The sequence below is a fragment of the Rana temporaria genome, chromosome 2 (genome assembly GCF_905171775.1).
Source record: "Rana temporaria chromosome 2, aRanTem1.1, whole genome shotgun sequence".
Lineage (NCBI taxonomy): Eukaryota > Metazoa > Chordata > Amphibia > Anura > Ranidae > Rana > Rana temporaria.
Window position 1 is genome coordinate 236694636 of NC_053490.1, and position 12664 is coordinate 236707299.

At 41.1% G+C, this 12664-nt stretch overlaps 1 protein-coding gene across 4 annotated transcripts in view; it reads left to right on the top strand.

Moving 5' to 3' along the window:
- Nucleotides 1-12664, top strand: part of BBX (BBX high mobility group box domain containing) — a 93907-nt gene that overhangs the window by 29150 nt on the left and 52093 nt on the right. For all 4 annotated transcript variants that reach the window (XM_040336635.1, XM_040336636.1, XM_040336637.1 and 1 more), the window contains one exon: nt 10042-10284. In XM_040336635.1, the coding sequence (XP_040192569.1) occupies nt 10042-10284 (243 nt within the window). The remainder of the gene's footprint in view (nt 1-10041; nt 10285-12664) is intronic.

Consider the following 12664-nt stretch of genomic DNA (forward strand, 5'->3'; position numbering starts at 1 on the left):
TCAGCTTCGGAAGGTTGACCCCCCCCCCCTTCTTCCAGATCAGGCTATGTTTGCGATACTGCACTGCATTACTTTAACTGACAATTGCAAGTGCGACGCTGTACCCAAATAAATGTCCTTTTTTGTTTCCCACAAATAAAGCTTTCTGTTGGTGGTATTTGATCCAATAATTTTTTTTTACCAAATTGAATTTCTTCATCAATTTAGGCCAATATATTTTTGGTAAAAAAAAAAAAGAAATAAGCGTATATTGATTGGTTTGCGCAAATGTTATAGCGTCTACAACCTGGGATAGTTTTATGCACTTTTTATTTTACTAGTAATGGCAGCGATCTGCGATTTTTAGCGGGACTATTATATTGTGGCGGCCAAATCGGACACCTACCACTTTTTGGGGACCAGTGACACCCATACAGTGATCAGTGCTAAAAAAAATAAAAAAAAATCACTGTACTGACGACACTGTCAGGAAAGGGGTTAACCTCAGGGGCGATCAAAAGGGTTAAATGTGTTTCCTGGGAATGCTTTCTTACTGTTTTGGGGGGATGGTTTAACTGTAGGAAGACAAGATCTGTGTTCCTCCATAGCAGAAACACAAGATCTCTGTCTTCCTTACTAGCAGAACGGCGATCTGCCTTTTTTTAAGATCGGAACGATCATTTGGTTTCCATCAGACATTGGGTCCGCAGGACCCGCTGATTGGCTCCCGCTGTGTCCAATCACACAAGGAACAGGGCACCGGCGGCCAGCACGCCCCAGAGCTGAAGGGAAAAAAATCACGTAAAGGTATGTGAGTTTGCGCTTAAAGTGAAGTTCTGGGCTTTTTATGTTTATTAAGTCAGCGGCTACAAAAAAGTGTAGATGCTGACTTTTAATAAACAGACACTTACCTGTTCCACGGGCCAGCGATGTGGCTGGAACCAGAGTGTCGCTCCTTTTCGGCGGACAGGAAGTCCCACTCCCCCCCCCCCCCCCCCCCCCGCAAAAAAAAATTACATGACAAATGTGACATGTAAGGGGGCGAGGAGTGCTTAAAGCGTAAGTTCCACTCCGCTTCAAAGCGTAAGTTCCACTCCGCTTCAAGGGTCGTACGTGGGGCAATCCTTAAAGAGGGGGTCCAGCACCCCCACAAAAAATTACTACTACCAATACTACAGCTGCTGACTTTTAATATATGGACACTTACCTGTCCAGGGAGTCTGCAATGTCGGCACCCCAGCCAATCTTTGGATCAGTTGTTGGGTGCAGCTGCCACAATTCCTGGTTAAGGGAAAGCGTCACGAAGAGCGCTGCGCTTTCCAATTGGTCGGGCGGTGGAGGAAGGAAGAGGGGGCCAAACTTCCAAGAGACTGGGCCGTGGCACTGGAGGAGGGGAGGAGACAGATAAGCGGAAGTTCCCCTTTTGAGTGGAACTTCGCTTTAAGTGGTTAAATAATGCAATACAATTTTAAACCCATTAGATTTTAGTCAACTTATGTACTGGGGATTTTAGTGAACTAAAATGTGACTAAAATTAAAACAATTTAGCTGACTAAAATACAACTAAAACAACATTTTAGTCAAAAGACTATGATTAAAACTGAATCGAAATTTGACTTCAAAATTAACACTGGTGCAGTAGACTGTAGAGAAGCAGCTTGAAGCAAGTAGGTAATATTTTGTCTGGCAGCCGGGGTAGCTAAGTGTACTGTAATCACATGACAAGTTATTTATGCCCAAGTGCAGGAATTCATGCCAACAGGTTTCCATTCAGAAAGAGAAGGTGCAGTTGTTCAAAGAATGGCTTTTGGTCATACAGAGCTTAGAAATTTCAGTGGCATATGGTGCAAAGAGGAAATTTAACCACTTGCTTACTGGGCACATATACCCCCTTCCTGCCCAGGCGAAATTTCAGCTTCCGGCACTGCGTCGCTTTAACTGACAATTGCGAGGCTCCCAAACAAAATTGAGGTCCTTTTTTCCACACAAATAGAGCTTTCTTTTGGTGGTATTTGATCGCCTGTGCGGTTTTTATTTTTTGTGCTATAAACCAAAAAAAGCGACAATTTTGAAAAAAAACAATTTTTTTCTTTTTGCTATAATAAATTTCCCCTTTTTTCTTTTTTTTTTTAAAAAAAACATTTTTTTTCTCAGTTTAGGCAGATACGTATTCTTCTACATATTTTTGGTAATAAAAAAACGCAATAAGCGTATAGTGACTGGTTTGCGCAAAAGTTATAGCGCCTACAAAATAGAGGACATAATTATTATTATTTTTTTATTATTATTATTATTATTTTTTTTACTAGTAATGGCGTCGATTAGACACATCGGACACATTTTTGGGACCATTCACATTTATAAAGTGAACAGTGCTATAAATATGCACTGATTACTGTATAAATATGACTGGCAGGGAAGGGGTTAACACAAGGGGGCAAGGAAGGGGTTTAATGTGTACACTGGGAGTGATTCTAACTGTGGGGGAAGGGGACTGACTGGGGGAGGTGACTGATCTGTGTCCCTATGTACAAGGGACACAGCATCGGTCTCCTCTCCCTGACAGGACGTGGATCTGTGTGTTTACACACAGAGATCCATGGTCCTGCTCAGTTACTGGGCGCATCATGTTCCCAATAACGTGGCGGGTGCGCGCGACCCCTAGTGGCTCTAAAAGACGAGGACGTCATATGACGTCCTGTCAGAACAATGGAGCTATCGTGCCACCGTCAATTGACGGTGGCCGGTAGTTAAAGCGGAAGTAAACCCATCGATTTAACAGTTTCAAAAAGCAGTTACATTTCCGGCATGCCGGAATTGCTAACTGTCACATTGGTTGTGCTCTCAACCAAACTGTCAAACCATCCAATGGCTGGTGTCATAACTGATCACATGTGCAGCACCATGGCAGTTGAAGATTAAACATAGGCCAAGATGGCAGCTTCCTTGGCTGAAAATGATAGGTGGGTTTACTTACACTTTAAGTGGTTAAAGATGGTTGGTTGGATGGTTGATATGTAGCTACTTTAATACTATTAAAACGTTTTTCATGACTACAGTTTAGCTCCAAAAGGGGCTATGGTGAGCTGGGCCTTTCCGGTTACCAAAAATATTTATGCCTGAAAACTCCTTTTAATTGTTCGCATGGGTTCCTAGATTGTACAATATTTTTTGTAATGTAGGAAAAGGAATAATGTAATTGCCTTTTAATTTCTGCAACAAAATGGCATTTGTCTACAGAAGAGCCTGCACTTGTGAATAATATAATAGTAAGGAGTCTTGATTGTGTTGGGGTCCATGACTTCATAGCTGGTGACATGCTGTCCTGTGCCAGCTAGTAAGAAATTATAGAATTGTACATTGCCATGTCCAGTCGTCTTGCATTTAATTTGTGTGGAGAGATAATCAAAAATGCCTTTTTAATAACCAGTGTGATTCAAATCATGACAGGCATTGCAGAGGATTTATATAACACGGGTAGTGGATTGAAGTAAATCTCTTTTAAATGAGGGCCAGGATCATAACAAGCAAAATAAATACTGGGCGTTGAAGGTTTAAAAAAAAAAAAAGGAATCACATATGTTGTGTGCTTTCTGCTGTTTATGCTGAAGTCAGTCATGGTTAAAGCAAATCTGTCATATGTTATTTACCTCTTGAAATTAAAGTTTTTTGCAGTAATTTGCCCTTCAATGTGATCTGATCCTCATCTAAGTCACAATAGACACACACAAAGGGGCCGGATCCACAAAAACGGGCGTATATTTAGGCGGGCGTAGCGCATCTCGTATGCGCTACGCCGCCGTAAATAAGAGTGGCTCCTAGGGTATCCACAAAGAACTTGCTCCCATATGCTGGCCGGCGTAACGTAAATCTGCCGGCGTAAGCCCGCGTAATTCAAAGCAGGCTTGGAGTGGGCGTGTTGTATGGTAATCTGGTATGACCCCATGTAATTGACGCTTTTTACCAACGGCGCATGCGCGGTCCATGGACGTATCCCAGTGCGCATGCGCAAAATCACGTCGCAAATAGTCAATGCTTTCGACGTGAACGTAACTTACGCAAAGCCCTATTCGCGAACGATTTACGCAAACAACGGAAAATTTGACGCTGTCCCGACGTCCATACCTAACATTGCGTACACCTCATAGAGGCAGGGGTAACGTTACGCCGGAAAAAGCATTACGTAAACTACGTAAAAAAATGCACCGGACGTACGTTTGAGAATCGGCGTATCTAGCTAATTTGCATACTCTACGTGGAAATCAACGAAAGCGCCACCTAGCGGCCAGCGTAAATATGCACCTAAGATCCGACGGCGTACTAAGACGTACGTCAGTCGGATCTAGCCCATATTCAGTCGTATCTTGTTTTGTGGATACAAAACAAAGATACAACGGCGCATCATAGAATTTACGCGGCGTATCAATAGATACGCCGCCGTAACTTCTTTGTGGATCTGGCCCAAGATGCTTAAAGTGGATGTAAACCCTCACATATACCCAGTGAAGTGAACAGCCTCAGATGATACACAGAGATGAAACAACTCCTCCTACATATGTTTTACATGTACAGTGGATAAAAAGTCTACATACCCCTGTTAAAATGTCAGGTTTCTGTGATGTAAAAAAAATGAGACACAGATTAACCATTTCAGAACTTTTTCCATCTTTAATATGACTTATAAACTGTACAACTCAATTGAATTAGATTAGAAGCTTTGTGATGTTATTGGTTAGAAAGGAGAGTGTTTTGGAGATGCTGTAGAGTTGGGGCAGCAAACTTTGGACAGCGATTTGTATGTAAGCCCAAAAAGACAGTGTAGAGTCCTGGATTACACCTTGGCTTGAGGGGACGTGTTGTTTGTTTTGCCATTGATCTTGATAAACGGCATGTTGGGGAGGAAAGTTGGGGAGGCATGTTGGGGAGGCATGTTGGGGAGGAAAGTTGGGGTGGCATGTTGGGAAGGCATGTTGGGGAGGAAATATTATGAGCTCAGTTTTGGCTAAATTCAGACGCATATAGCTGAGGGGTAGAGAGAGAGATTTGGGTGTCATCCGCATAGAAATAGTATTGGAAGGCTATCAGCTGACTCAGGGAGAAGGTGTAGAGCGAAAATATGAGAGGTCTATGTTAGATGCTCCAGTGGACCAAGTAGCATTAAGCCCTTGGTCCTGTTCAGATATGAAACTTTGAAGTTTAAAATCGTATTGTTATATCTGTGTTGGCTGTAGCTTCACCCTGGGCTGAAGCCTATTTTGGGCATTCTTATTGCAGAGGTACAGCCAGAACTGTAGATACTACCACCACCACCACCACCACCACCAGTGTGTGTGTGTCTAGTGCAGATGCAGTGAAAGGGGGGCTACTGAAGGACAGGAGAGATGTGCATTTCTGTTTGCGCTCAACTCTAGTGTAATGCCGCGTACAGATGGTCATTTTTTTGTGATGAAAAAAAAAACGAAGTTTTTGAAAACTTCATTTCAAATGACCGTGTGTGTGGGGAAAACGTCGTTTTATGTCTTCTGAAAAACGACAAAAAAAAAAATTGAACATGCTCAAATTTTTTGTGTAGTTTTTCAAAACGTTGTTTTTTGTGTCAATGAAAATGATAGTGTGTGGGCAAAACGACGTTTCAAAACAACGTTTTTAAACCCGCGCATGCTCACAAGCAAGTTATGAAGCTAGCTTCAATGGAAAAGAGTGCCGTCGTACGCGCTGAACGTAACCGCGCTTTGCTAGAGCATTTTAAAAAACGATGGTGTGTAGGCAACGTCGTTTTTTGAAAATGAAGTTTCAAAAACGTCGTTTTATTTCATGATTCAAAACGTCGTTTTATTTCATGATTCAAAACGTCGTTTTTTTTTCATCACAAAAAACGACCGTCTGTACGCGGCATAAGGCAGACAGAACTACACTGATTTTAGTAGTACAGATCAGTGGAACCTAACGTACACAGCTACAGGGCAATGTAAACTGGTTACTCTGGCTATTGGCTGTGGCAGCAGTTCTGTGTGCAATTAGGAAAAGGGATAGAGTGGGATGCAGTATCCCGAAGGAACGGTCACAGCTGATGTTCAACAAGATCCCTGTGATCTGTCCATCTCTAGTAAACATTCCTCTGGACTTACACTTGTGAAGGATCAGTGGGCACTGGTGAAGCCTAGTCATCGATCTGCAACCAGCCCTAACTGATCACTGTAAGCTGCATTTACTCTTCCCATTCATGTATTGGGGTGACCCCACCCCCTGCTATGCACGAGGGAGGAGTTTGTACAGAATACATGAATGGCCGTAGTAACTGCAGATCTAGTCTGTGCTCACCCCTCCCCCTGCTATGCTGAATGAAGATGCTGATGAGCCCTGCTGCCAGTGAATGTTTTTAAGAGAATTTTTCAACATTGCTTGCATAAATTTGTCTCCTTATGAGCAGCTTGGTCAGACAGCGGTGTGGGGAGAGCGCAATGTGGGATCACACAACTCGGCTTTTAACATGAACTGGAAACATGAGATTAAGTGCTACATGCACTTTGTTCCCTGGGTCACAGGTTTAACTGATGGCCGACCGCATAACTTGGTTATACAGTGGCAGAGCGGCTCTCCTGTGCTGGATCACATACCTACTAGTACATGATCCAACACTTCCAGGTAGGGGGTGCACACAGCGGCTGTGCTGTGATTAGACACAGCACAAGCTGATCAGCGGCTGCCAGCAAGTGGATGTCCGTCAGCACCTGCTGATCGACGAGGAGAGACACGGAATGTAAACAAGGCAGAGCTCTGTTCTGTCAGCAGGGGTGTGATGGATTTTCTTTCCCTGCTTTAGTAAAAATGGCACACAGTACACAGAAACCCTGGTTAGGCACACATTTAAACCTCTGACCACCCTAGATGTTTAACTTCTTCCCAGCCAGTATCATTAGTACAGTGACAGTGCATATTTGTAGCACTGATCACGGTATTCGTATCACTGGTTCCCACAAAGTGTTAGACTGTCGCAATATCGCAGTCCCACTATAAGTAATCGATTCCGCCATTACTAGTTTAAAAAAAAAAAAAATTCCAGTGTATATCCCATAGTTTGTAGACACTTTTTGGGAAAAAAATAAAAAATATTTAGCAGAATACATATTGGCCTAAATTTTTGAAGAAATGTATATATTTTTTCAACCCATTTTTTGGATATGGTTTATAGGAGATGATGATTATTAATTTTTTCAAAATTGTTAGTCTTTTTTTGTTTGTAAAATGTGAAAGTGAAAAATAAAAAAAACAGTAGTGATCAAATACCACCAAATGAAAGCTATATTTGTTGGGGGGAGGGGGAAACATTTTCTGGGGATACAGCGCTGCATAGCTACGCAATTGTCAGTTAAAGCAACACAGTGCCTTATCAAAAAATGGCCTGATCATCAAAGGGGATAAATCTTCCAGAGGCAAGTGATTAACGAAGAAGCACATTAACCGCTTGCTGACCAGCTGCCATCATTATACTTCAGTAGGTTGGCATGGCTGCGGGCATGATGTCGCACCTCAGAGAGCCAGAACAGGGATCTTTCAATGTAAACGGACAGATCCCTGTTCTGACAGGGGAGTAGAAAGATATCTGCTGATCCTAGTGATCAGGAACAGCGATCTCTCTCCTCCTCCAGTCAGTACGCTTGAGTGAGGGCAAGATGGCCCCCACCCGTCCTCATAGCTCTGCTGGGCGGAAGTGACGTCAAAACGTCTGTCCCGCCCAGCCTCTTAAAGAGACAATTTTTTTTCTGTCATTTTTTTAAATGACAAATTTTCCTTTTTTTTTTTTTTTTTTTTTGCATTTAAGCCTAAATATGAGATCTGAGGTCTTTTTGACCCCAGATCTCATATTTAAGAGGACCTGTCATGCTTTTTTCTATTACAAGGGATGTTTACATTCCTTGTAATAGGAATAAAAGTGATCATTTTTTTTTTTTATATTTTAGTGTAAAAAATAATAAAATCAATAAAATTAAATAAGAAAACAAAAAAAAAATTTTTTTAAAGCGCCCCGTCCTGACGAGCTCGCGCGCAGAAGCGAACGCATACGCGAGTAGCGCCCGCATATGAAAACGGTGTTCAAATCACACAAGTGAGGTATCGCCGCGATCGTTGGAGCGAGAGCAATAATTATAGCCCTAGAGCTACTCTGTAGCTCAAAAAATGCAACTTATAGAATTTTTTAAACGTCGCCTATCTAGATTTTTAAGGGTAAAAGTTTGACGCCATGCCACGAGCGGGCGCAATTTTAAAGCGTGACATGTTGGGTATCATTTTACTCGGCGTAACATTATCTTTCACAATATATAAAAAAATTGGGCCAAATTTATTGTTGTCTTATTTTTTAATTCAAAAAAGTAAATTTTTTCCAAAAAAAGTGCGCTTGTAAGACTGCTGCGCAAATACGGTGTGACAAAAAGTATTGCGATGACCGCCATTTTATTCTCTAGGGTGTTAGAAAAAAATATATATATAATGTTTGGGGGTTTTAAGTAATTTTCTAGCAGAAAAAACTGTTTTAGTCTTGCAAAAAACAAATCTGAAAAACACCTGAGGTCTTTAAGTGGTTAAAGCCGTATTGCAAAAAAATGACCTGTCATTAAGGGGGCAAATCCTTCTGGTCCTTATGTGGTTAACCGCTTAAGCCCCGGACCATTTTGCAGCTAAATGCCCAGGCCAGGTTTTGCGATTCGGGACTGCGTCGCTTTAACAGACAATTGCGCGGTCGTGCGACGTGGCTCCCAAACAAAATTGGCGTCCTTTTTTCCCCACAAATAGAGCTTTCTTTTGGTGGTATTTGATCACCTCTGCGGTTTTTATTTTTTGCGCTATAAACAAAAATAGAGCGACAATTTTGAAAAAAATTCAATATTTTTTACTTTTTGCTATAATAAAAATCCCCCAAAAACATATATAAAAAAAAAATTTCCCTCAGTTTAGGCCGATACGTATTCTTCTACCTATTTTTGGTAAAAAAAATCGCAATAAGCGTTTATCGATTGGTTTGCGCAAGATTTATAGTGTTTACAAAATAGGGGATAGTTTTATTGCATTTTTATTAATTATTATTTTTTTTACTACTATTGGCGGCGATCAGTGATTTTTTTCGTGACTGCGACATTATGGCGGACACTTCGGACAATTTTGACACATTTTTGGGACCATTGTCATTTTCACAGCAAAAAATGCATTTAAATTGCATTGTTTGTTGTGAAAATGACAGTTGCAGTTTGGGAGTTAAACACAGGGGGCGCTGTAGGAGTTAAGGATCACTGTGTGTGTGTTTACAACTGTAGGGGGGTGTGGCTGTAGGAATGACGTCATCGATCGTGTCTTCCCTATAAAGGGAATGACGCGATCGATGCGCCGCCACAGTGAAGCACAGGGAAGCCGTGTTCACATACGGCTCTCCCCGTTCTTCAGCTCCGGGGAGCGATCGCGACGGAGCGGCGATAAATGAATAGCCGCGCCGTCGTCCCGGCTCGCTCCCCGAGGGAATCCGCCCGCGGCACGCAGCGGAGGGGGTCCCGATCGGACCCCCCACCCGCTAGAAGGCAAGGGCGTATATATACGCCCTTGTGCCTGTCCGTGCCATTGTGCGGACGTATATAGGCGTGCGGCGGTCGTTAAGTGGTTAAAGAATAAATATAGAATAATTAATGTCCAATAATTGTTACTTTATAGTATTTGACACACTGTTCTTTTTATATTATGCTTCATCCTTGTTCTGAGTTTAATCTACATACAGATTTTTATTGAAACGTATACCTGTTCTTGCATTTTCCTTTTCTTTATTGCCATCACTATATTTTTATGTTATCTGAGGAAGTAGCTTGTGGCCAGGAAACTCATCATGATTTCAAAATGACTAGGCCCATAGCTGAAAAGTAAACTTGCTGTAGTCCATATGGGATAAACATCTTTTTTGTGATGTCTTTTCATTCCATTTTAGAAAATTATAATCTATTCTATTATATTTGCATAATCCCACTCATAATCACAAGGTATAATATATTATTTAATATTCTACATAACTGTCTATTTAAGGTCCAACTCCTTGATGCTGATGGTCTTGAACATGAGGGTGATGAAGCAGAAGACAGTGAATCACCTGAACAGAGAGCTCGCCGACCAATGAACGCTTTTCTACTGTTCTGCAAGCGTCACCGCTCCCTTGTGCGTCAGGAGCATCCTCGACTGGATAACCGTGGTGCTACAAAAATATTGGCAGATTGGTGGGCCTACCTGGATCCTAATGAAAAGCAGAAGTATACCGACATGGCAAAAGAGGTTTGTTGGACTAAATATAATCATACAGTCTGCTTTGTAAATCAAAATATTTGAATTTCATGTAGAGCTTTGGTTTAACTTAAAGATTGACCATTATTCCGCAAAATACATTGACAAATCAGACCTTAAAAATCTTTTATTTTTTTTGTAGTGCAGAATTGTATTTGCTGTAATATATGTTTTTTGTTAGGCAGGAGTTATGTTATGCAAGTTATGCCCACCACTTACCAATAGTGTCCTCACATCTTAACAGCTGCTCATGTTTTGAAGGTAACCCCACATAATAACATATTATTGTCACTATGATGGTATTTGACTATTAATGACTAGACCTGCAAAAGCATGAACTGTAAAGGCTCGTAAAAGAAAATCGTGTGAACATTTTCATTTTCAACAGCCGATTCCAACCTTCCCAACAAAACTTTCCAAAGGGACAAACTCCTCATACGAGAACAGAACGAACGATTTTCGTTCAATGTTTACTAGAGCTGCACGATTCTGGATAAATGAGAATCATGTGTTTGTTTGTTTGTTTGTTTTTTTGCTTAAAATAAACATCATAATTCTCACCGCGCAACATCATCTTTCTCATTATACAAAAAAATTTAGGCAAATTTTACTGTTTAGTTTTATTTTAATTAATTGAAGTGTATGTTTTCCCCAAAAATTGCGTTTGAAAGACGGCTGCGCAAATACATCGTGACATAACATATTGCAACGATTGCCATTTTATTCTCTAGGGTCTCATATATATATATATATATATATATATATATATATATATATATATATATATATATATATATATATATATAAAAAAAATTTTGGGGGTTGAAAGAAATTTTCTAGCAAAAATACTGATTTTAACTTGTAAGCAACAAATGTCAGAAAAGGCTTAGCCTTTAAGTCAGGAGTGTCAAACTCAATTTCATGGTGGGCCGCATCAGCATTATGATTTCCCTCAAAAGGGCCGGTTGTATCTGTAAGATTCGATGTCCAACGCATCACCTCCACTTACATTGGATGTCAAGAGCCCCCCACCATCAGAAGTTGAGTCCCCCACTCTCCCTTACGTCACAGTGCACCCCCCTTTCCTTATGCTGCGGCTGGGAAGAAGCTGGATGCATTGCTTGAAAGCAGAAAGTAATGGTCTGAAGGAGGACCAGAGGAGGGCTGGAACTCTCCTGCAGCTGCAGGAGAGGTGCGAGGGCCACATGAAATTGTCTGGAGGGCCAGATTCGGCCTGCGGGCCTTGTATTTTACACCTGTGCTTTAAGTGGTTAAACTGGCATAATTTACAGACGGAAGTTTATCCCTTTGATACAAAAGAACCAAATGATACATTGTAACTCTTCTCTTTTGTTGAGGAACCTGTGAAGCTCTGGTGAACTCCATGCTCAAGAGGGTTAAGGCAGTGCTGGAGAATAATTGGGCCACACAAAATATTGACACTTTGGGCCCAATTTGGATATTTTCACTTAGGGGTGTACTCACTTTTGTTTTCAGCGTTTTAGACATTAATGTCTGTGTGTTGTTATTTTGAGGGGACAGAAATGTTACACGGTTATAAAAGCTGTACACTCACTACTTTACATTGTAGCAAAGTGTAATTTCTTCAGTGTTGTCACATGAAAAGATATAACAAAATATTTACAAAATAAAGTAAATGTATTTCTCTTTTTGTCCATGGACGGACACAGCCTTTCACAAGTCTTGACATATAGGTTATGTTCCTGTTCATAGGAGATGGTCCTCTCCTATGAACAGGAACATAACCCATATGTCAAGACTTGTGAAGGTTGTGTCTGTCCATGGACGACGGAGAAAAGGATTTTACGGTGAGTACAAAAAATCTTATTTTTTGGGGGGACTTTATGTGATAGACCAACAAAAAGTGGCACATAATTGTGAAGTTGAAGGAAAATTATAAATTGTTTTACATTATTTATTTTTTTATAAATATCTTAAAAGTGTGGTGTTTGTATTCCGCACCCCTGAGTCAGTTCTTTGTAGAATCACCTTTCATTGCAATTACAGCTGGAAGTCTTTTTGGGGATGTCTCTACCAGCTTAGCACATCTATAGATAGACATTTTTGCCCAATTCTTCTTTGCAAAATAGCTCAAGCTCTGTCAGATTGGATGGAGAGTGTCTGTGAACAGCAATTTTCAAGTCTTGCCACAGATTCTGAGTTGGATTTAGACCTGCACTTTGATTGGGCCATTCTAACACATGAATATGCTTTGCTCTAAACCAGGGGTGTCAAACTCCAGCTGTTCCGAAACTCCAAGTCCCATCATGCCTCTGCCTGTGAGAGTCATGCTTGTAACTAGAGGTCGACCGATATGGGTTTTTCTCTGGCCGATACCGATGCCGATATT